Genomic DNA, 25539 nt, shown 5'->3' with positions numbered 1-25539 from the left:
CAGCATCAGCACAAAAGCCTTTGACCCTGAGCAGCCATTGAAGGTTATTTTTTGTTTCCATTTATCGTGTCCTATTTGAAATGTGTTCAACACTCATCCTTATTGGTCAGTTATACATAACCATGCGTGTGTATACCATGTCCATCTCCCTCTCTGTAGGTTACTAACTGCACTACTCATCAGTGAACATTAGGGGGCAGCATACTTTAAGATAGTGGAGAGCAACCTACACATAAAATGCATGACATACGTGCACGTTTTGTTTAAGGTTATGTAGATTAGTTGTTACCCAGTTGTTAGCCGATTGATTTAACACTCTTTTTTTTAAAATGCTTTAACTTTCCTGATTTTTCTTAAATGTTTTTATTACTGATGCCATTCCATGTCCCATTTTACGTATAATGCTTATTCAATACAATAGGGTGATTCAGAAAGACGTGACGTGAAATAAAGCACAAAGCAAAGTCAGATTGGTTCAGAAAAAGAAAGTCTTTTTTTTTTTAAGGCACACCTTAATAGTTTGCAACTCCATCACATTTAAATACAATAAACACAAAGTGACAACTGAAGGACAACAGAACTGGAATGAAATTCACAGGTGTGAAACAAATCTGTACCCAGAATTAATTTTTTTATGTTGGGGTAGGTTTCGTTCAAAAAATGTTATTACCTGGGTCAAATATTATTTTTCAATCATTATGTGTTCACTTTTTGAATCGACCACATCAGATGATTATGTCGCAATAAAGCCGACCCATCTGGAACCTATTGTACATGAACAAAGTAAGATCATCATTCACAAATATAATTTACCCCGAGTATACTCAGGATCACGCCATCTGTTTAACTATCGCACTAGATCTAACAACTTATACAGGAAACCACCTGTGGATCTGTAAATTTACATCAATGACGACAAGAACAACAACAAGAACAACAACACAAAGTCAAGTCAAAACGTTGTACCAATTTTCCATAGAAAAGTGCCAACAGTAATGAACTGAATAGAGTGAAATCTATTTTAAATATTAGAACAAGTATCATAGACTTGAAAGGATTGAGTTGTATTGCACATAGATAAGATCGAGGTCAGTAGGATGACTAGAAATGAGTAGAAATGGCTTTAACTGTCTGATTTTCCAAAAAGATCAGGTTTTTCCTACATACACGTACAGTTTAAGGGAAAGAGCTATGTGCCATATTTATATATAATAAGGCATCCCTCCAAAACGTCAGAGACAGGTGTGGTTTTCTTAGACATATATAGTTTCAGACACATCTTAAAATACATTTGAAATCGAATGAACATGGGGTAAAGTCTAGCCTGGTGCTTATTTTGTCCATTGTAGTTCTCTTGTTACCAACTTTGCATGTTCGTAAATATAATATTAGGATTTTTTTCCCCACTGTGTAATCCAGCTACCATTTGCACAAGAGGTTTTGTTGCACAATGTATTATTGTATGGGAGTAATTCCTTTTAAATACAAATTTACAGACTTATCTGGTGGCACATGTAATTGGGTGTATTCAACACAAAAGAAGAAGGGCACAAACATTATTAGACAAAAAACAAATTTCAATGCATACAGTAACTGAAAATAAATCTTATCTAGGACTCAGCTTAATCCTTGTCTATAAAACCTTCCCTAAGGGAATAAGTGTTCACTCACAGCTTTAGATTTTTTTTTTGTCTCTCTGTGCATAAATGCTACAGTTGATGAAGAAGCATGTGCAAAGCAAGGTTCAGTGCAAAACAAATAACACCTACTGTCTACCTTTTCTACATTTTCATAGCTATAAAACTTTATTTAAAGCCCCCCCGCCGGTCATTTGCAAATTGATCTTCCTGTTGTGCCTGGAGCTTTCAACCACACCTGGTGGCCTTTACTTCAGAGACTTCATAAAACTTCCAAGGTCAAGCAAGAGCGGACCTTCAAGGTGAACCCTAAAAGCATTGTTTGTCAAATGCATCTAAAATGTCTGTTTTTGACTCCATAGCAACTTAAAGCATAGGCAAGTGAAAAGACAACTTGCGGTTGCCTATCCTACCATCTCCGTTAGCTCGACTAGCTAAGCTAAGCATAATGACCACGGCCACCATCTATCTGCCGCTATGATAAAGTGAGCCATTCGCGTCCAAGCCTACAGTTCAGCTCTTCATTTTTTTTTATCGCAGAGGAATCTGTGGTTGCGTTCTTAAAATAAAAGGCCTCATTCTACCTTATTTACCTCTCTGCTTGAATGTGTTGTACTCTTAGTGTCATGCTCGAGTCCTGTGCGTCACACGGGACGAAGGCGTCCACCCTCATGCCAATTCTCGTTGAGTCCGTAGCGCTGGAGAACCATTGTTGTATTGAAATAACTGGAGTCAACCAGAAAATGCCTGGCTGAAAATAGACACTTGAGTGTCCCACCCATGTCAGCAGCAGTAAGCTTTCAGACAATGCTAACCACCTCAGACTTCATTACTGTGACAGCTGAGCAGGTGTGGCATTGTCTCTTCTTTTTTTTTAGTTTTTCGGCAGGGGAGTGATCTCATTTTCACTTCAGCACGCTGCCCAGAGTCGTGGTTGAGCAGCCCGTAGAGCACCAGCGTGATGTAAAGGAGCACGGTGCGAGTGACACTCTGCTGAGAGTCCATCTTCTTTGTGACAGGAAAGCTAAAAGCCTCGATTCGGCATGGCTGCTGCTCCAGGAGTCCGTTTCACTCCGGCAGTTCTGCAGATCTCGATGTGGGTTTTGTGGACGAACAGTGATGCACAGGTATGTGTTGTGGTGAAGGGACATTGGAGAAGAGTGCCCGTGCTGATAGGACGATATGTGTCTTTGTGTAAATTGCTGATCTACAAGCTGTGGGCAGGTGCAAGTGGTGAGGGACTACGTTTGGGATCTCGGGTCTTAAAACCTATCCTGATAAGAAGGCAGCCGGTTCAACGTTGTTGTTCTGTCCATCCTCTATGGCCTTGTTCTTCTCACTCGTGGACAGCTCAGAGGAGTCTGAGTCCACCACAACTTTCTTTGACCTGTTGAATAAAGAACATCTCTCATTTTATCGTCATTTACCAATTTACTATGACATTTTGCAAAGGTCAAGTATTTTATTTATTTTTTTAATTTTTTACTTTAAATCTAGGCCTCGCTGCAGTCCAAAAAGCACATTTAATTTTCCTGAATGCTTACACTATAATGTAAATCATTCCACAATGAGATGAGCAGTGTTGGTTGAAGAGTAGTTGTTTGGGTGGAAAGGAGGTTTCTTACTTTTCTCTGTTGAAGACAATGAAGTCTCTGTGGACATTATCCAATCTCTGCTGCAACTGACCGTTCTGGAGGAGAGACAAGCAAACACAACGTCATTAACTCAAACGCTGGCAATCTTGAAAAACAACAACCAATAACACAATATTTAGTTATTACCAATTACATCTAGAGAATTGATTCTATTTAATGTACACACAGTTGTTTTGGCATCACTGGTTGGAGACAGGCAGTAGACCACACCCACTACTTTCCTCACATGAGTTTCTTCTAATTTATTAAGATGCAAGAAGAGGAATTTGACCTAACTTTAGAGGACACTTGTGCTCTGATGTCTCCACCTGCTCCATGCACTCATACATATTTGGCCCACTTAATCATGTGAGAACATCCGGCTCTGTCATGCCAGACTGTCCTCGCACGACTAGTGCCAAGACAAGTAGACGGGTGCTTCCTCAATGTCCGTGGGAGGCAGTGGCCAGAGAGATCATAGTGATACATCACTATTACACTGCGTGACACAGACACACTGCACTGTGTGTGGTGTGGTGTGTGTGTGTGTGTGTGTATGTGTGAGTGTGTGTGTCTGACAGGGAGGCAAACTAGCAGAGACACAGAACAGAAGGGTTCGTTCAGTTCATTGTGCAGATGATGATTTTGCCAACCAAGACCGGCCAATATTACCTTTCTGTGCCTTTACACCTTAGCTAACCAACATGAAATTACACGTCAATTCCAAGATGGCCACTTTGGTGCTCCAGAATTTCTCCACTTTAAGGGGTTTCCTCATCCTTATCAAGGGCATGCTCTTAATCCTCAAGAAAGCTGCTTCCCATTACAGCCCTCCAGTCACATCCAGGTTCACAGAAAGCCCCTCCAGGAGAGAAGTGGCTGACTCCCTGCCCAGAGCAGTCAGTCACACAGCCCAGCAGAGAGGCTCTGTACAGGTGCTGTCACGATGGGGGAGCAGCCACTGGCAGACCAAAAGCCATCAACTAAATGATGGCAGCGAACCAGAGAGAGGGAGAGAGAGGGAGAGAGAGAGAGAGAGAGAGAGAGAGAGAGAGAGAGAGAGAGAGAGAGAGAGAGAGAGAGAGAGAGAGAGAGAGGGGGAGCTGCTGTGTATGTACATTTGAAAAGTGGACGGAAAGAACAGAAGGTGTCGAAACGCATTAGTTAATTATCTTGCACGCACACAGTGGCAGTCAGTGTCTTTTCTTGGGGGCTTCTGGGTAAAGGGACCCCTTTCACAGCAGTATCACAGAGGAAAATGACAAATTCACAACATAACTACATAAACACAAATCATCCAGACAGAGAGTGGGAACAAAGGGTGTGCTTGCGTGTGGTTGATGCAGACTACTGAAAGGACCAAGAAGCAATCAGGCAGACTGAGGCAGAGGAGGAATACTGTATGCAATTTGTCAAACATCAGAGATGGATGTGACAGATGAGACGATGGGTGTGATGGAGGGTTGCCCATTTCACAATGACATATGGTTAGATCTAAAGGCATGATGGAACCTGACAATACCACCACCACCTGCAGAACATTTCCCCAGTTTGGTTATAAAGCAGATCTCTGGTGTCTTTTATTTAAAGAGCCAGCAAAAATACTTTGTTATTTACTGCAAACCGGGTTTCAGGAGGGAGGAGGTTGAACACAAGTTGCACTGTTTAAGTGCATTTTGTGTTTAACCTCCTTCTGGCCTTGCTAAGAGAACAGCAACATTAACGCTCTGCAATTCACCATCAGCTCTCTCTGTCTCTCCCTCTCTTTATTTGTTGCTTTTGAAAAGGCAGTTCAGAAGTTAATTGCTTGGATTAAACTTTCCATTTAATGAGACAAACCAACAGGGAGCTCTGCTGGAAATAGGAAGTACGAGTGTGCAGAGATCACGAGTGCGCACTAAATTATAAAGCATTAAATACATTTGATCACTTATAGATCAAATCGCAGATACAAGCGGCTGAAATGAGCTTCCTCCGTAGGGTGGCCGGGCTCAGCCTTAGAGATAGGGTAAGGAACTCGGAGCTTGGAGTTGAGCAGCTACTCCTACATATCGAAAGGCGACAGCTGAGGTGGTTCGGGCATCTAATTCGAATGCCTCCTGGACGCCTCCCATTAGAGGTTTTCCAGGCATGTCCAACTGTTAGGAGGCCCCGGCGAAGACCCAGGACACGCTGGAGGGATTACATCTCCCGGCTGGCCTGGGAACGCCTCGGGGTCCCCCAGAAGGAGCTGGAAAATGTTTTGGGTGAGAGGTAAGACTGGGTCGGCCTGCTGGGCCTGCTGCCACCGCCACCGCAACCCGACCCCGGATAAGCGGCTGAAAATGGATGGATCATAAACTCTATTATCATAGAAAGTAGGATGTAAATGGTATGCGTTTACGACACTGTATTTATTTTATATTTCACCAGACCAATCAAACCAGCGCTATGGATTTTGAATGTGAAGTCATATGTTAATAATATCTCATTGGGAATAAAGCATCATCTCTCGTACTTTTTGAGCGACAACTGTTTGACTGCTTCCGATGTGCGGGATCTATTTGCCTAGCAGCAAGCACATATACATTTTTACAAAATACATGTTTTTTTCTGGAAGGGATCAATTGCAAAGGACAGGGAAGAACGCTGAAGTCCTGTTCGACAACGTCATCGTAAGCAAAAAAAAAAAGGTCAAATTTCATGTACCTTCATGTATGCATATACCAGCTATTCTGTGTAACGCTGTTGCTGCCACCAAGGAACCACCTTGAAACGCCCGAATAATAGCAGCTTAACACGCTCTCAACACCGCATTAACGACCCAGTGTCACACGAGCACACGCCGAGTCCGAGCAGGTTTTGCTTTAGGGCGTCATCAGCGACTCCGGTGAAGGATTGTTGATATTTGAACTTAGCATGGCAATTGGCAGAAAGCATCCGTGACCAGAGGAGAAATCTGAGAGCAGACGTTTTTACAAGCATACAGAGGCCGCATGAATGTGAGGGGAAGGGCGCAGGAAATCTGTGCAAAACCAATATATCTGAGTGCAAGCATACAGTTTGAGTAGAAGCAGAGCAAATCGAAGGGCAAAGGGCTATAGTATGAGTGCGAGGACGGAGGAAAGCGTGGCAACATCTGAACGTTAAATCAATGAATCATGCTCTCAATTTGAAAGAACATGCTCTTGAAGATAGGAAAAAAGCTCCGCAGTTTCTTTGGACAGGTTTCCACTGTGTTTGATACATGCAGAAAAGAATATGCTCAGATTACATTTTTTTTTGTGAGAAGTGTATGTGTTTGTGTGATGGGAGACTCAACAATTCATTCTGTTCTCACAGCACAGTTCCAATGTTCTGCTGCTTATTATCAGTGATTTAATTGAACTAATTATATGCTACATTATGAGCGTATTGGGAACACTGAGGCGGAGAGATAAAAGAAGTCAAATGGATCCGTGTTTGTGTGTGTGTGTGGAGGGTGGGGAGAGTGACATATAAACAGCATTGTCGAAAGAGTGTGACGACAAGGGGGAGAAATATAGTTGCGTGAAGAGGAGGACTATGCAAAAAGAATACAGAGCAGCGTCAGGGTAATGAGTAAGAAGCTGGTGGGACAGCATTAGGGCAGCTAGCTTACTTCATTCAATATTGATCTGCTAGGTTTCAGAAATGCTGCACAGACCATGTCCCTCTCTTTTTTGCACACACACGCAGCGACTCACACATTCATGCACACACTTTTATGCACGCATATCCAGCATCAAGCTCTCTTATGTGCATCCATCACAAGTGGCCCCCACAGGTCCCTCGTCAATGATATGGAAAAGCATTGCACAAACACAAACCGATATTTATAGAGCTAATAGAGATATTTATAAGGTGAAATATTCTCCCTGAAAGACCGACACATGCATGACACACATGCATGACACACATGCATGACACACATGAATATTCATATTGAGAACCAGAAGGATCAGAAGGACATTGAATCAAGACACTAGCAATCCAGGGACTCAGATTAGGAGGCAGAATAGGATCGGTTTGGCCACAGTATTCTGAGCTACAGACAACGGGAGATTAATAACAGCCTCTCTAAGCAAGATGGGGAGATTTAACGGTAGGTGTGAAAGGCTTTCTCCAGGTTGGCCAGGACAAATACTTCTTCAATTTTAAAACACATTGTTCACTGAGAAGAAGATATTCTGAACAAAGGTATTCATCAAAAACGCCTTCAAAAGGGACGCTGAGGATTATATTTGCAAGTACTTTAAAAAGGGGAGGACACATGCCCCAGACTCTGTTTGCTGACGTTGTGGTGCCAAATTGGCAGGGCTCTCGAGAGGGAGTTACCAAGGTCTTTAAAAAATGTTCTGTAATCCTCTGTTTTTAATCTCTTCAAGACAGTTCAGCAAATCATAACCACCGTTGCTATTTACTACTTATAATTGATCACTGATCAAAGAATGCATCACAACATTAATGCTTCTTTTACAAAATGATACTTATTCATTATGAAAGTGGCTTTCTCCTTTTTCAAGGAGAATATTTATCATCCTGGCTTCAGTCAAACTGCATTAATCCAATATTGCCGATATGATACCCAAAATAAATAAAGGGAAATGCAAGTCACCAAAGTACAACTAGAGTCTGACCATTCTCTGTTACTTCATCTGTGACCATTACCATGAATATTTCCGTGAAAGGCCACTATCATTATTTCATTCGGATAGAAGACGTTCTCTTTGTTGGAATGGGCCAAAGGATGACAAAGGTTGCCCAGTGAGATATCACTGATATATGCACATAAGCAGGTCTCCATAAGCAGCTGTCGGCTTCCATTAAACATGACGCACTTTGGGCAAGCGTTGACTTCTTATCGCAAGCTGGCAAAGTATATGCTTCAGACTCGAGACCACACAAATTGTTTCACTTCTATTAGAAAGGAGTCCCATAAACTGTTCCATGGTGCCAAAAGAGTGGGAGAGGGTCCAAACGTATTAACTTTGTAATGACATTGCGTTTGTGTGTGTGTGTGTGTGTGTGTGTGTGTGTGTGTGTGTGTGTGTGCGTGTGTGCAAACTGTAGTGTGCGAAGGCAGGCTTCAACAGTGTGGTGAAATATTGTTGGAAAGTGACCGGACCCAGCACACACAACTGCACGCTAACTGGGAAGAACACGTGAGTGAAACCACGACTTGTTTTATTCTACTGCTGGAACTTTTACTGTCTCAATGGAAATAATCTAAAGATACAAAAGGAGTCCTCTCCTTTAAATACATTTTGTCTGATAAACACACCGTAATATTGGTTTTTAAAGTGTATCGCTAAAATCTCCCTTGTAGCAGGAAACTGTTTGTATTTCTTACACACTCATTTCCTCCAAAACCAAAGCGTAGTTTTTAGTTGTTGTTTTTTTCTATTTAAATATTATACAGTGATATATACAAATATATATCACTGGAGCGTGACTGTCGACACAGGTCAGGTGGTGACACACTTGCTCTTTGACCTCTTAGGGTCACACATAGCAGCAGATTTATTAAATACTGTGTGATGTACCATGAGCATTAATCAGAAGTGTATTCTATAGTCAGTTGTGATGATGTTTCATCAATTTGTATTATTATCAAAATACTTTATCACAACATTAGGGGGGAAATGGGCTATGATAAGCAGACTAGGACCCATGTTTTAAAACCATGTTTAAGTCAATATTAGGGCTGACTACAAAATCTGCCCAAAACTCTTCTTTTAATACCAGTTTTGTAAATAACCCCGGTTAGAAGCCCTTGCACGTCAACCTGATCTTTCTTGCTCCACAGAGTGATATTTTAGTTTCCTCCAAGCTTTTCAACCCTGTAAGTCCTATTTGGATTCAAGATGAAAGTAAAAACACATTACTTGAGGTTTTTTTAACTGCAATTTTCCTCAAAACAAAAATGACAGCACTTATCAGGTCCCACTGCTGCACTCGACCTGAAATGAAACGCTGCTGCTTCACCGCTTTCACGATCGCAGCGTTGACGAGTGTGTAATGTGTGTGTGTTCCTCCCACGTCTCACTTGACCAGTTGATCAAATTAACCTTTCAGTGATTTCCTCTCTGTTTTCTATAAACACCCAGAGGACAACAGCAGATTTATGACGATGGAGCGACAGACTAAAAGACTGCAGCCAGAGCTAGGTGATTGCCTTCTCCGCCTTCTCCGCCTTCCCCATACTCGCATCAGACAGACGGACGATTTATCCTGATGAAGGCGAGGGAGGACAGAGCTCTAAGAACGTTTCCTCAAGACTCTCAATAGCACTCCTGACACATTTAAAAGACAAACTAAGGAGGAAAGTATCTCCAGTAAATGAGCCAAATGGAACCATCGGTCATCTTTCGTTAATGAATAATGATGAGCGCTGATGGAGAGACACCTTTAAAGGGCTAGTAGATTAGTTCAGTTTATTTTATTAAGGTTTTAATATAATTTGGCAGCTTCCCAGTAGTGGTCTTTACGTGTTCAAATCCAACCATTCAGCTGTAGTATTGCATTCAAGGTTGAAAGGCTCACCTGTGGAGAGCCATCAGATCCCTGGTCCTTATTTTTTCTCGCAAGCCTTTTCTTCTTCTTGTGGAGTGGTTTGGACTCCAGGATCATTTCCTCCAGCTCAAATGTTGGGTCACAGTTTAGTCTCCGTCTCTATAGAGAAGCAGACACATGCAGGCACTCATTTAAAACAAACAAGGAGAGCCAGGGGTTCAATTGTGCAATCGTATTAGTGTAACTAATTATAATAATTATTAGTATAAGTAACTCTGAGACACAACCTCCATGCCACACCAACACTCAGTAGTCGTTTATGGAATTCTAATGGTTTTGATTTCAGTATCAATCAGTGTTTCAGCACCGTGTGCACTTGATATTTCTTGTAAATTCGAATATAGCTCACTGTAAAGTTATTTAAATTGTTTAGGGCAGTATTCTGTAGAAGCAAGATGATTGTGAGCTGTTTTGTCATTGTTTATACATTTTTCGTAAAATTCGTCATTGCTTCAGAAAAGACAAACTTGTGAATTGTCTGACCACAGCAACAGCACAGTGTTTTCATGAATGGTTTATCACTTCCTGTTGTTGTATTGTGGCATGTGTCTTTGCCAATGTTTTCAATGTTTAAGATCAACACATTGAGAGGGAAAACAAGTATCCAGCCCTAATACATGTCTGACATGTGCCTCCCGTAAAATAATATGCAAAACTAAAAATGCAGAAAGCCAATAAAGACAAAGAAGATTGAATGCTGGGAAGTTAGGAAACAAAATAGAGGGGCCAAGTCCTGTCTTCCTGTTCAGACATTAACAGTCCATAAGGCACTGAAGACAGAGGATAAGCCTATAATTAGATAGAGACACACTGTCAATTCCCCATCGATCCTCTGTGCTTTTCCTCTGCTGTGCCAGCGCGGCCCGCTGGGGAAACCTGCTGCTCTGCAGTCGCAATAGACTTAGAACTTGATCAACTCATCGAGTCATCTTTGCACTTGCAGCAGTCATTATTCTGCATGAGCCCTGGCGCTAAGGGATGACAGTTACTGTCACTTTGCCGATTCACTAAAACTATCATTGTTAGAGCCATTAAAGTTGTCTTTTACGCCAAACGAAAAGAAAGAAAAAAACAAGAAATCATCCACTTACACCATTTAAGTTGTCAAAAAAAATGTGCTGTTATTCTTCCAACCATGTGATAGTAAACAGAAACAGATTTTTTTGGATTGTTTGGACTGTTGGTCGAAAGAAAACAAAATGGTCGATACATTAATTAGCAGATTATAAGTATAACAGTTGGTTGACCTCAATATTGTGTCTGTCATAAGTGTAGCTAAATGAATATACCATACCTGTAGCCATAAAAAAATGAAATAAAGTGCTCCATTGATAGCTATTGTTCTTTTATTTGTTTTATATTTATGACAGTTTTATGACATTGAGTCAAATGAACTGGACGGTTGCAGGTTCCGATCTTGTGTCAGATCCTCAATCCCGATGCTACCAGCTTTAAAACAGAGCACAGTGAATGAGTCCAGCAAAAGACCACCTGTAGTGTTTCTCCTTGAGGCATGTATCCACATGTTGCTGTGTCTCTGCATCTGGGTGTCTAATGCACACTCTGTGGGAGTTTCGGCTCAGCCCAGCAGATGGTGGTGTCTACAGCTCCACTAGCAAGGATTCGGTAAGGAGTAGGTAGTTCAGACCTACTCTTTTTTCCTCCCTCCCGCCACCCCCTCCCTGCATCTTGGTCGCCTTTGGGAGAAATACTGTTTTGGGAATAAGTCTAAGCGAACAACCGAAGGAGGGTTTGAGGGAATTCATGTGATTTTTTTCGAAATGTGAGAAAAGAGCAAAATCATGCGTCACAGTGTCGGTTGTTTTGTTTTTGAAGCACTTTTTTAAATGTTCTATGCAGAGCATTTTGTTGGGTAGCATACTGAGCCAGTGCTCAGTTTATTTTGTATACTCACATTGGGAATAAAGCCGGGAGGAAGCTGTTTGCTGAGCACAGCGTCCCAGTTGACGTCTGACATGTAGTCCAGATCCTGTAGCTCTGCTAGACAGGAAATGCGCTTCTGGACATCTATGCACAGCAACTGAGGGAGAGAGAAGGATTAGAGTAAGAACAATTGTCCATGGGGAGGTATAGCTAAAAAAGTTGGCGGTTGAGTCCCACTGGGACAGGAGCACATGTTTGCCCGAAAGGATGTGTCTGGGAATGAGGATGCAGGGACTAAGGGGGCAGATGATATGGAGGAGTGGACTGCAGAGGATTTGGCGAGAGGAAAAGAAAATGAGGTGCATTATATGAAGCAAATGGTGATGAGGAAGATTCAAGGGGTGGTGAAGTGTGAAGGACAAATATATTGAGCATGGAATTCTCCTCTTACATTCTCACTTTCTTTCCATCTCTCTCTCCTTTTTTCTCTCTCTCTCTCTGTTTCTCTCTCTCTCACACACACACACACACACACAAACACGCACACTCTCTCCACACACATTTACACATGCGACTGGAATGCCAATGAGGTACGAAGAGTCTGAGCACGAAGCAATGCAACAGTTTGACTGCAGTGGATCGCTGCCAAGACAAAACCCCAAATGCTACCGCGACAGGGCATCTGTTTGCTTCGCAAGAGACTTAATTGCACCAAGAAGAATATACATTTGCAGTCGTAATTAAGATTAGACTGTTAAGATGTGATAATATGCTCATTTCATTCAATAAAAAAAACATTATTTAAGGAGTGACATGAAGAGCTGTATTTCTTCGGTGTGCTGCCATGTGCGTTTGCAGTGTTTGTAAGCATAAGCTCACTTTGTACAGTATGCCTTAGATATTTTTTTTGCCTTTTTAACTTTTACACTGTGAGTCATAACACAAAAAAAATCCTGTTTTTGAATCTTTGATGATTATACTTCTAAAGCTGCTCTGCAAGCTGCAACACTTGCATCCACAAATAAGCCTCTAGTGTACAAACTAAGGCTGACGTGACATGAAAGTGACTCTCTAATTCAGATTCTATCGATGCACCTCGTGAAATGAGGTGCTGGTGTCGGGTGTGGGTAGCGGTCTTCCCACAGGAAATACAAAATTCAAACCGAGGAGCAAAAAGCGAGACTCATCAACTTTTAGCTCTTCGGCCCTCTCGTCCATACTTATGACAAGATCCCACCAGTCAAATTGGTGTGACGTTAGCAGTTTACTGGTCGTTGTGCACCGAGGTATTCTGGTATTGGAGTTTTGCCAGCAGGCATAATCAATGTGAGAAGTTGGCAAGTGCAGGTTTAGATAAATGACCACATGGAGGTGCGGTGTACCCAATTCAAAGACACATCTGTTGTGCAATGTGACACTCTCAACATGGCCAATCATGTACCTTTCTGAGCAGAGACTTCATCTCCAAAGACCAGGCTGCCGGGTAGCTAGGATGGACCTTGTGGAAGGTCTGAAGGATCTCATTAGCCGGCGTACTGGATCTCATCACATATGGTCTCTGAGAGGAGGAGAGAGGAGGAACATGTTACACAATACTTGTATTCATAGCCATGCACTGCCTGGAGGAGTTTCTTTGATACAGTGTGCAGCGACTCAAAGTTAGTTTGTCAGTTGGCCCTCTCTACACTCCCCTCCTCTTCTCCTTGTGCTCTCCTTCCGTGAACCCATTTCCTGCACTGGTGAGAACAAATGACAGAGGAAACTCTCAAAACAACTTAAACCCATTGCCTTTTAGTGTAAGAGGGCTTTCTGTGGGTCATAAAACAGGAGCGGCTTGTTGACAGTTCTTCACACCAATTCCCCCCCCCCCCCCCCCCCGACCCCCATTTGGTCTATTTCCCAGGACAGGAAGCCTCCTTCCACTTGAGTTGGAGAATGACACAGTGACCAGACACAGCTGGATGAGGCTGGTTCGAGGTGGACAATCTGCCCCTCTCCCCGTGTCTCCCAGATTGTTTGCTGATACACTTTTAATGCTACTTTGGCCTCGTTCGATGTAAGAGAAATAGGAGCGGTGCCTGCCTCGGTATTCTTCCATTTTTATTTCAGGTTCTTTGAACGAAATGTTTTCTTGGGCCATTTTGCCTTCATTTACTGAACGACTGGAAAGGGGAGAGCAAGATGGGACCACATGCAGTGCTGCGCTGCAGGTGCTCCATTCCATGTTCTTTTTAGATGCTTTACGTCAATTACGTTCCCCATACAAGGCACACATGGGATGTCAATGAGCCAGTTATATTTTCTTTTAGCGCCGGATTTTCAGATGACAGAAGGCAGAAATTGACTCAAATTGTTTCAGTATATCCACGCTATTTTGAAACACGTCTCTGTGTTCCCTGTGTAGGGTTAATTGTTGTCTAATTAAAAAAAAGAAAAAAGGAGGAGGCTGAAGGTGAAAAAACTATGTGACGGTGACTGATGTGCAGCTCTGGAGAGATGCTGAGTTGCTTTGATCTCTACCTGCAACCAGTGGTCAGGCCCAGCAGGGAAGCCCGGACGCTGGGAGAGGAGATAAATGATGAAGTGACATGTGGTTGGAGCTTAATAGCCGGTCTGAACAGGGGTTTAAAGGAATACTTCTCCCACTATATAACCATTTGTATATCAATTATTCAATTACAACGTTGTTTTTCTCGCGTGCTTTCACATTGAACAGAGAAAAGGCAAAGGCTCGATGAATTAAGTAAAGAGGGTAATTGTTTCACAAAAGCAAAACTACTGCACTCTGTCCATCCAGGGGGAGGAATCCTCCTCTGTTGCTCTCCTGAAGGTATTTCCCCCTTTTTTTCTCCTGTGAAAGGGCCTTTTCTGTTTTTTTGGGGAGTTTTTCCTGATCCGATGTAAGGTCCCGGGACAGGGATGTCGTATGTGTACAGATTGTAAAGCCCAAATTTTTAATTTGTGATTCGGGGCTATACAAAATAAACTGAATAGAAATTGAATTGATTTGATTTGAACTGCGGTGAAGCCCTTCTGCAGCTCACGCTTGGACAGTCACGCTCATCTCTGCAAGTTGGAAGAGTTTTATACATGTTTTAGTGGAGATTCATGTGTTTGGGACATCCTGCCTATTATGCTGTACAAGTTGTGTGAACGTTTTTTAATATTAGTTTTATTGCTGGTAAACGCAACCCCCATTGACTTTAATTCTTTGCAACTTTTTCTATCTTTTTGGACTCTCCGTTCTTAAAAAACAAGTGGCGAGTCATTTATCTCACACATGGTGAGAGAAATGACTCGCCGCGAGAGAGATAAGCTGAAGTGGGGGCTGAAAGAATCGAAAGGTGCCTGGAGCTGGATAATAGCTGTAGCTCTCCATTTTCAACAGCCAAATAATTCTGCCCATGTTGTAATATGGCAGTCGGAGAAAGATGTAGCTGGAAGTCCCTTGGAGACAGAGGGATGAGGTGAACATTACATTTCAAGGAGAATGTGAGGGCGGTATGCAGAGAGAGGGGTGAAATCAAGTTTAGGAGAAGGTTTGTAGAAGATGCAGATTATACAGGAACTTCCAAAAAAAGGGCTCACGTCTATTTCACTCAATTCTGGGTGAGTACTTGTGAGCTCAGCACTTCCCATCGAAACGAGTGAAGGTTAAAAGTACTTGAAAAATCACAGGACACAGCTTTTGAGGTAAGAAAGGAGACTTCAGCTAAATGGTGCTGGTAGGATGTAGCTTTGAGGTCAAAAAGAGGACAGGACATATTCTAGGAGGCTTCAACGAAGGTTTGGAGGTGAGATGAAGTTTGAGCTTTAAACATGAGCCAGTGGGAGTGAGCTGTAACTGGGTCAGAATGTGTTTTAGAAAAGTGAAATGGAAAGTTCTTGAAGTAACTCAACAGTTTCATTGGAGGAGAGTGAAAGGGAGAGCATTGAGATGTCTAAATAGAGGAAATTATTTCAGGAACACTTCACGACAGCGCCGGATCAGTTTCAGGTGTTCTGGGTCCTTGTCAGTGTGGACAGAGGAGACTGTAGTTTATGTATTCATCCCCGTGAAATATGAGAGTAAATTCTGCAGCTGCAGTCTGAGCTCCTGCCTGCTCTCAGACACGGCCTCATACAGCGAAGAGAAGGAGTGAAAGCATTGTGTCCTGTGTTCATTTCCATGACATCAGAATTAAACTTCTCCAGATGGGACCAGCGTGAAATTCAATAAATAATATTGAAAAAAAAATCTATTCCAATTATGTGACTCTTAAAATAAGTCAAATTCCAATTAGTCATTTTCCGGCAGCGATTCGTCTCACACCGTGACTAAACAGTTAAACATCTTTCTCAGTAAGGTCATCTTTAAATGTAATTATAACCCCCTCCCCCTTACTCCCCTTTTGTTTTATGAAGGCTGAGTTCGCTGTATGTCTTCTTTCCTACTGTCAGGACTCTCCTTGTCGGTGTCATATGTTTGTTCCACTGCAGTAAAGTGAGCCAAACGGCCACGCAGAAGGGAGTTAAGATGGAGTCACCTGTCCTCTCAGTAGTTCATATGCTGTGATGCCCAGCGACCACCAGTCGACAGAGAAGGAGTAGCCAGGGTGGGACCCCTCAAAGGTTTGGAACAGCTCAGGAGCTGATAGACAGGAAATATGACAACAAAATCAAATATACAACTTTGCTAGGTTAGAAATAGATGTAATTGATGTTAGTGTATTATTGATACCTTTTTGACATGTTTAGTCAGTTTAAATTACAAGAAAGACATGACTTCAATAGGAATATATTTAAAATTGTCATTGTTTTTTATTCCGTAAATGTTCAAACTGGCATTATTCAGTGCATTATAGTTGCAGAAAGAGCTGAACCATGATGGATTTTAAAACCTACTTTGCAGTTGAAGCCTCAATTAATGACCATCATCACTGCGCGGGACACTCGCTCCCTCTTCTCACAGCGAGCGCACTCACAAATGTTCTCATAATTGTATTACTCGTTAGACGCAATTGGCATGAATGAAAAATGAAATAATAGCGAGGGAGTGCTGCAGATGTTAGAAGTGTTTCGGAAAGATCTGACCCTTGAGACGTGAGACCGACATGTCACATTAGCTGTCACATTCACGTCACATGTCTGAAAGGGGCTTGTGAGACAGATTAGCACATGCTGTGTCGATTACATATACATGTCTTGTAACAGCAGACTTTACATAAGAGGTTGAGCTCATTAAGCGCATGTTGTGGTTCTGGGATGAATAAATTCCACTGGTTTTCTTTTGCCAAAGGCGAGTATTAATTATTGGGATCTAACTTGGAGTCAATGGAGCCACACAGAATATATTTGTAATGACTAATCAACCAAACAGGTTTTTTGGGCGAGACATTTTTTTTTGGTTTATGGACTGCAGAGAGACACTTGAATAATCTACTCCACCACCGAGTATCCGCCTGGAATCACACGCGGTCACAAGATCATTCTCCATCATTGGCACAGACTTTGTGAGGATAAAAGCAGGCGCACGCGCACACAAACATGCGCGGCCTCGTCATTCATATCCCCCTGAAATCCTGTTAAGCTCCTATCGGATCTCTCAGGAGCTGAATCCTCACCGACCTGATCACTACTGGACTTAAGAGTCATGAGGAGGGTGATTGCAGCGGCGCTGAAAAGGATAAATGCCCGTTTCTAAAGGCATCATAACTTTCTTTAGAATGTCAACACTGACTGATGCATCAAATCAAACCAAGAAGAATGTTTTGCACAAACCAAAGAAGGCACAAATTTAGGCACAGAAAAGGTTGTCATGTCTCCATATTATAAATATCCAAGTTTCGAATTTGTCACCTCGAATGTCTACGAAGCAGAATTAATAATTTAGCTCCCTAAGCTTTAAACCTTTACTATGTATAACTCACAACAAAGTACGAACATGGATTGGTCAATACTGCACACTTATTTTTAGCTGTATCTGTTTCCTGGCCATCGGGCAGCTAATATTGACAAGTCAAACTCTCTGAACTTGGCTTTAGGAGCTTTAAGGGTGAAAACATGTTTTTCTTATTTGCTGCCTTGTAGAGGCATCTTACAGATTTGTACAGACATGATTTGTGTCCCTCTACCCATAGTTCAATCCTTCACAAATCATTGAGTTTATTTTTTCAAACCTACTCTAGAGCGGGCTTTATGTAAAAATTACAACCTGAATCTCTATTTGCACCGTGTGCTGGGTGTCGGCACTTGTCTCCTCACGTCAAGCCTGGAGCCAGGGCTTACCAAAGTTAGTCTCTAATATCCCTTCAATGTCATCGGGAATTTGGATTAGCGAACATAAGCGTGCTCTGTGGAGTTTATATAAATAACGTTCCATAATTTCTCTAAATGAAAGCTAATAGTTTGAAACGGCTCCTTCAAGCTTTTATTTGATGCCCCTGTTATTAAAGTTTTCGTGTGAAGCATTGGTCAAAAATGAGTTTTCTTACCCATGTACGGCTTGGTCCCAGCAATGGACGTTGCCTTCAGGTCGTCTTTTACAATGGCTGCGATGTTGAAGTCTGTTAGATGGACGTGTCCTGTAGAACAGAGGGATTACATTACCTCAAAGAGACACAGAGCAGGCTCACTTGTGTGAACCCTATAAAGCCAAAGTGGCCACAGAGCTATAAGATCACACAGCTCTGTTTACTCCATCAATATGAACTGTTTCCCCGAAGCTTTGAAGCTTTTCCCCTTTTTCCAAGCACAGTTTACACGGAGCTGGTATCCCGATAGCTGCTCAGGTTAGGATCAAAATTTTAATACACAACATGATAGAAATAATGCCTTTATGTACACTTACAATCATTCCATTGAGGACATTAAAAAGCATCAAATGCAAATGAACTGCAGCTTTATTGATGGGATAAAACATGTGCGTGATTAAATTGTGAGTGTTTAAGCAACCTGAATGATTTCCAAAGTCAAAGTCAAACCATTGACCTGTGTCTCACCATGCTGCAAGATGGCCCGGAGTCCACGACATGCACACTGAACACACACTAATGAGCTGAATGTGTGTGTGTGTGTGTGTGTGTGTGTGTGTGTGTGTGTGTGTGTGTGTGTGTGTGTGTGTGTGTGTGTGTGTGTGTGTGTGTTTGTGAGTGAGATAGAGCTGGGGAGTTTTTGCCGCAGGGTGATTGTTCGGATGAATGGATGTCCTCAATCACCTCATAAACACATACAGTACATCCACCATAGCAAGTAGCCATACTGTACACAGTTCAATATATGTATATATATATATATATATATATATATATATATATATATATATATATATATATATATATATACCTTAAACTGGTAACTGTGCGTGAAAACAAAGCAGACACAAGCTGGCCAGCTGTATTTATTTACACTGAGCTTTAAAGATAAGAGAGCTGAAGATACGCTCCTCTCCTCCTTTATTTTTCTCCCTCTCTTTCCCTCCTCCCTCAATGTTTTCCATCACTCTCCATTACGACACCTTTTCTTTCTGTGAGCATTTTTATCACCCTCTCCTTCTCCTGTCCTGTTTGCCTCCCTTAAGATAGCCTTCCTCTGTCCTCTTCATTATTCAGGTTTTCATTTTATTTTCCCTCCACAAACCCATTTCTGTTACTTTAGCTTTTTTACCTCTCTGTGTCCTTTACCATTTGAAATATGCTGAAATGTGCTCATATACAGTATTGTAATCTGCGGCGTTGCTGCGTAGTGAAGCGCAGAGGTGGGATAGTGTGGTGCTTTGCAGGTAGAGGAGGACCATAGTCAATGCAGCCTGATGACTGTGACAGAGGTGCAGCAAAACGTTGGACTATAAGTGGAGCTCGAGTTAGAGCAGGGCTTCTTTTATGTTTTCATATTTAATGATGTCTCCTGTCTCTGTCAAATACAGTACTTATCCCCCTTTTTTTCTTCCTTTTTTGTCTCCATCTCTCTACGCTTTGCAGAAGACAGATTTAGGACAAGAGTTTTACACAGTAGCCAGCGGGAATAAACGGATAACCATCTTCGAAATGTTGGGCTGCGTGGATGAAAAGTATCTAGTTGCATGATAACATGTAGAAAATGTTAACCAAAGTGCCAGTTCAAACCTCACTGCTTCAGTTAGGTGGGAGGAGCAATACAGCCCCTGATGTCCAATAGCAGAGACTTTTAGACTCAAAGGTTTGCTCTTGTATAATTGTTAATTTTTCTGTAGAAAAATTAACAATTATACAAGAGCAAACCTATGTAAGTGTAGTTTGGAGTCTCGTTAGTGTCAGGATTTTATATATATATATGGTAACAGGACACAACCATATAGCCAGAGAGAACTGTCATATGTCAGAGAGAGAGATTAAGAGATTATGACACAGTTTCCAAATCTGCATTATGGACAATGTACAGGACATTGCTTTCGGGTAAGAGAGCTTTGTCGCCAGGGCACAACGCTAACTTTTGCCATGATGGTAACCTGGCATCAGCCACTCATTTTTAGTCAACTTAATTTGGATTAATCAAGAAACTGTGCCGCTATATCCATACACTTAATGATGGGAATGTGAGATAAAAGAATAACAGCTTCAATACAGTAACAAACACAAGTTTTTTGACACAGTACGTTGTTAAATTAGTGAACACAACAAGCCCTCCTAACTTAAACATATTTTAATTTTCTAAAAAGTCAGACTATTGATGTACCTGTTACTCCTAATCTCACTGACTTTGATACAGGGTATAACTTGGGGTATGACTGAATTCACTACCGTTGCAATGCTTTTAATGTTATTATTTTTAATCCTCAAACAGTTCTTTTTCCTTTGGATTTTAAGCTTCTATTGCGCTATTCGCAAGTAGGCCATTTCACTCGCTCGTGTGTGTGTGTGTGTGTGTGTGTGTGTGTGTGTGTGTGTGTGTGTGCACTAAATGAAGGGAATACAGGTCAGACTTGAATTCGTGAAAATAATACATGCAGTTCAGAGTGGCAGTATTCCATAAACATCCAAGTATAATCTCTCGCTCTAAAATCATCAGATTAAGTCCTGTTTGTCACCAGTCAAACTGTTCCCTGCTTGCGAGTGTTGAATGTGAGGTGGCTGAACAATGGTTCAGCGGGTTACCTTGTGGCTTAGTTATCTAATGTGTTTTGCCGGGATTACCTCCACAACTGTCGGGTTTGATCCTTTATGTTATGTCACGCTGCTGCATGTCTCTTTTATTTTTTATTCCTCTCTGCAATACGTCGTATACTGTACATACACAAGTGAGTCTACTAATGGTCTCAATCGGGACGTCTGTTGCTCATTTTAAACTTTATATAGCAGCTTTATGTGACAGCACTTAAACTCTGTTGACCACAGCAGAAGATCAGCCCTCTCCAATGCGTTGCATCCGTATTAACTTGCATGGCTTGTGTTATTCCAATACATTTCCAATATGAATTTAATGACTTGCTCCCACAAACTCAAATTGATATTTCTGAGCAAGAAAGATCCGATACTGTACTTTCCCAAAGAGTCCCGTGGGTGATGATGTGCACGCCTACAGTATGCACTGGCGCTTCTTTGTCTGGGAGAGGAGGAGAGAGAGCGCTTTCCCTCACAATGTCGCCTCTTAATGGAGTGCCTGCTTACGAAGCATGCGTACGTGCTCACCGTTTCTAACCTTGACAACGGCCCTCTTGGAGCTTCTCCCAGCGTCCTAAGGGTTATGCGATTTAATAAAAGCAACATCGCACGTGCGTGAGTGAATTGTTTTTCTCTCTATGAAGCCGCTCCCGGAGGAACACAGGAGGAACGGGTCGATTCAGGCTCGCACAATTGACATGGAGTGCTGCAGAAGTAAACAGCCTCCCCGTTGTTTTAGGCTTAAGTGGGGAGGTAAACTACAGGTCTGCATTGGAAAACAGAGTGCGGGTAGGATGCATGAGGAGGAGCGACGCGCCTGTTGAGTTTGAAAGGACACGCACACATACAGTCCAGAGAAGAGAGAGAGAGAGAGAGAGAGAGAGAGAGAGAGAGAGAGAGAGAGAGAGAGAGAGAGAGAGAAAGAAAGCACAGGTAAACGTTGGGTGTCCTGTGGAAATCAGGATTAGGCTGACAAGGCGGCCTTTCTCTTTCTGCTCCCTCCTTATCACTCTTCTTCCCAGATTTCTTTCTTTCTTTGTCAACTCTGATTTTCTTCCTTTGACAAATCTTTATCTCACGAAATGTTTGCTCATCACTTTCCTCTTTCTTGATGTATTCCTGTCTCTCTCTCTCTCTCTCTCTCTCTCTCTCTCTGATGTATCCCTGTCTCTCTCTCTCTCTCCCCCCAGTTTGTAGCAACAGCAGGGCTGCCATCCCACATAACCCTTCAGTAGCTGCCCAGTACCCTCCAAGATGTCAGGGCTGTGTGTGTGTGTGGGGGTATATTTTTAATGTTTAGGTTTGGTCTGCATAGTTCCATCTCAGGGAAATCTGAAAGCTACACTGTAGTTAGTTTGTCAGTTAATTATTCATGGTCTTAAATATCAGGATATTGTATACACATTACAATCAGCTCATGAATAAAACTACCACACAACATGATCATATTCCAACATTTTCAGGAAAGTGTGCAACATAACCGAAACCTCTTGTCTGTGCCTGTAAATATAGATTTGAGATTGTTTCCGTTATGCACAGATTCTACTCAAATCTCCTGAGTCGGGGGACAAATGTCATTCATTTTGCACGCCATTGCCAGAAGGGCACAGGTGTTGTTTCGTTGGTTCAGGTAGCACATCCTCCAAGTGTAACGAGCAATCTCTGTGCTTTGAACTTGTTAAGTTTAATCTCTAATGATCTGTCACTGAAACTATATGCTCTTTATTCTTTTGGCCATGTAGTGTGCATGTGAGTACTGTGCCATCTTATGTCTGGGATCTCTGTGGTTTTCTGGAGGATGAATGATCACATGGAGCACTTTAATATACCTCTTGATTGACATATTAACGATGGAATTTACAGTCTGCCTTTATTTACAATTGCACTCCTCTCACTGACACACCCTGTGTGTGAGGTGTGTGAGGTGTGTGTGTGTGTGTGTGTGTCTATTTGTGTCAAACTGAAACTGACACTGAAGCCTATGAGACTTTATCAATCATTCAGAACAGGCAGCAGAGGAGGCATCATTAATATAACCCCGTCCTCCACAGTCCTATATGACATCATATATTTCAAAGAAAAAGAACACCGTGTTAATGTTACAGTGCTTCAACCAACGCAGACTGGCATAGTGTGGGACAGTACATAAAAATTCACATGTGCACTCCTCCTCTGTGTTTCACTTGTTAAAACCTGGTGTTAGGTGCTTTCTTTCTTTATGCTGCAAGGCCGATCCGGGCAGCGACCGTGAAACCTGCCTCTGAGCATCGCTCCTTTTGATCTGTGCAGACGTGATCCCAGAGGTCTGAGGTACGGTGAAATCCTAAGTCCGAAGCTGTTATGTCTTAAATTTGGGACGCTAAGTCAAGTAAGGTCACCATGTTAAATGTTCTTACCAGACGTGAACAAGTCTTGGAATTCCACCCACTCACCTCCATATGAAGAAATGGAAATATAAGCAGTAGGAATCTTACCATGTTCATCCAGTAGTATGTTGTCAGGTTTGATGTCTCTGCGAGGGAAAACATAGAAAAGTAGAGTCAAATTAGTATGTCTTTTTGTGTTTTGTAAATCAGGAACAGATTGCACGTTTGCATAGTCGGTGCCAGAGGCTTTAGGCAACAATTGCTACTGTGAATAAAAAGACAGTACGGTATTGATTCAAATGATCTCTAAAGTCATATCTTCATACATATACATGTAATATAAAGAAACAAACTAAGACGCTATGAACCATTTGGTTTGACAGCAAAAGCATGACCTAAGCATGACTGAGGCAAGTCATAAAACACTCAGAAGTTATTTTAGGAGTACCTTGAATTGGCTGACTAACAACCTGCTTGGATGTTTCGGTATGATAAGTTAGACCCCATTACACCAGTCAGAGAAATTATCCAACAGCATCTAAATATATTGGATGGTGAGATGACACCTTTAGTCATCCCAGTCTCATCATATTAGAACACATTTGGTCCCGTTAGGTACATCATTAAAATGTGCTTTTAACTTGTAATCAACCACATTCCTGATTTTGATTTGTTTGTAAAAAAAAAAAAAAAGTGATAAGCAATTGGTGTTTCAACACCGCACTTCCCACAGTCCACCTGTAAATAAAACCATGTGGGTGGTGCTCGGATGTCTCATTTAGTGCTGATGACGCTTGAGTTTCTGTAGGTGGCACTCTCCTCTTTGTCCTGCCAGGGAGGTTACATTGCTCATATCAGTTACCCAGTTCTTCTTCTACCTATTCTACACAAGCCACATTTTCTGCCGCTGAAGTCTGACAACAGGGCACTTCCTGTGTGTCAGAGTATTACCCAAAGCTGTGTGAACAGGTCATCAAACATAAAAAAAATATATATATACAAGCAGGCTGACTCACTATTGTGTTGAGTCATTTCACTTTAGAAAGTGAAAACAATTGACATATAATACACCCATACATACACTTGAAAATGGTACACTGTACCAGGTGTGTGTGATGAAAAGAGGTGGAAATGAGCTTGGACAGCAGGTGAAGCTGTGGGAGTAGTTGGGACACCTGAGAAGAGGAACAGGTGTGGACTGAGGCTCTCACTAAAGTCACAGCTCTTGCTTCTCACCGCTCCCATTGCTTTTCTGCACCTCTCTATTTTCTTTTGCTTTGACGCCACATAAATCCTAAAGGCATCCAGAAGGATCCGTGCTGCAGTCGTGGCGGGCTTCACTGCGCAGCGAGAGGTGTGGTGCCAGCTGCAGAAGTACTGACTGGTGGAAACATTTAGTTGTCAGGGCAGCGAAAGACACTTTGAAATTGAGCGGCCAGAGCATCTGGACTGAGACACATCTGTAGAGATCCAATTGGAAACCGCAAATGTGGTTTAGAAACATTTGATCTTTGTAGTCCAGAAAAAACATCTGGCAATGCAACGCACACACAAAAAAAAAGATTTGGGCCGGCAGTCTGAACAGGGCCTTATTTCTTACTTCTGCCTTAGGCAACCAATGACAGTGAATACAGGCGGTACTTTCTGTACGTTCATAGAAATGACAATAATGTCATTTTCTGAATAAACATACCCATTCAGTGTCTTTTTGTAGCCAGAAGAATGAGCCATTCGTCAGCCTAGATTTTGTTCTGATGCACTGCACTTTCACTGCACTGCGTTTCTGAGTGACGCTCAGCCACTCATACATCTTTTGTTGTTTTGTTGACACACATTTGTTGATAAATGCTCTCCTCTCTGAATCACCCTTTCTTCTCCTGACAGTAATGTACTGTGGCTTATGAAATACTCTGCTCTCGCTTGGAACCATAGAAAGTGAATTTTTAGAGAGGAGTCCTTTTGACAACAGATGTCAGAGAAACACAGACTGCGGATTCACAAATTGTGACACAGTGTCATAAAGGCACGAGTATTATTACCAATGTCCTTGATGACAGTCAGCCACTTCAAAGAGCAGTTCAGTGCCCAATGACATCACTCCCGGCCATTTATTTTTAATTCAAAGGAAAATTATTCATTTCTTTCTGATAATTTTCACTGATCTGTATCTGTGATTGGCACTTTCTTTTACTTTCATAACATTGTCTGTACTACTCAGACTTTTTTTTTTGCCCACACCACTGCCAATAAACAGAAACATAGACCCTCACACACACACATACACATACACACACACACACACACACACACACACACACACACACACACA

At 42.0% G+C, this 25539-nt stretch overlaps 1 protein-coding gene across 1 annotated transcript in view; it reads right to left on the bottom strand.

Moving 5' to 3' along the window:
- Positions 1-366: 366 nt before the first annotated feature.
- Positions 367-25539, bottom strand: part of stk32a (serine/threonine kinase 32A) — a 55826-nt gene continuing 30653 nt past the window's right edge. The window contains exons 6-13 of the mRNA XM_068601360.1: positions 23319-23356; positions 18202-18291; positions 16255-16358; positions 13170-13286; positions 11760-11885; positions 9815-9943; positions 3263-3327; positions 367-3024 (exon numbers count right to left, since the gene is read on the bottom strand). Coding sequence (XP_068457461.1) covers positions 2907-3024; positions 3263-3327; positions 9815-9943; positions 11760-11885; positions 13170-13286; positions 16255-16358; positions 18202-18291; positions 23319-23356 — 787 coding nt within the window. The 3' untranslated portion in view covers positions 367-2906. The remainder of the gene's footprint in view (positions 3025-3262; positions 3328-9814; positions 9944-11759; positions 11886-13169; positions 13287-16254; positions 16359-18201; positions 18292-23318; positions 23357-25539) is intronic.

This window comes from Clinocottus analis, unplaced genomic scaffold (genome assembly GCF_023055335.1).
Source record: "Clinocottus analis isolate CAN_PGR_092001 unplaced genomic scaffold, fCliAna1.0.p SCAF_5, whole genome shotgun sequence".
Classification (NCBI taxonomy): Eukaryota; Metazoa; Chordata; class Actinopteri; order Perciformes; family Cottidae; genus Clinocottus; species Clinocottus analis.
Note: the sequence above shows the minus strand (reverse complement) of the source record. Positions and strands in the feature narration are given on the sequence as shown.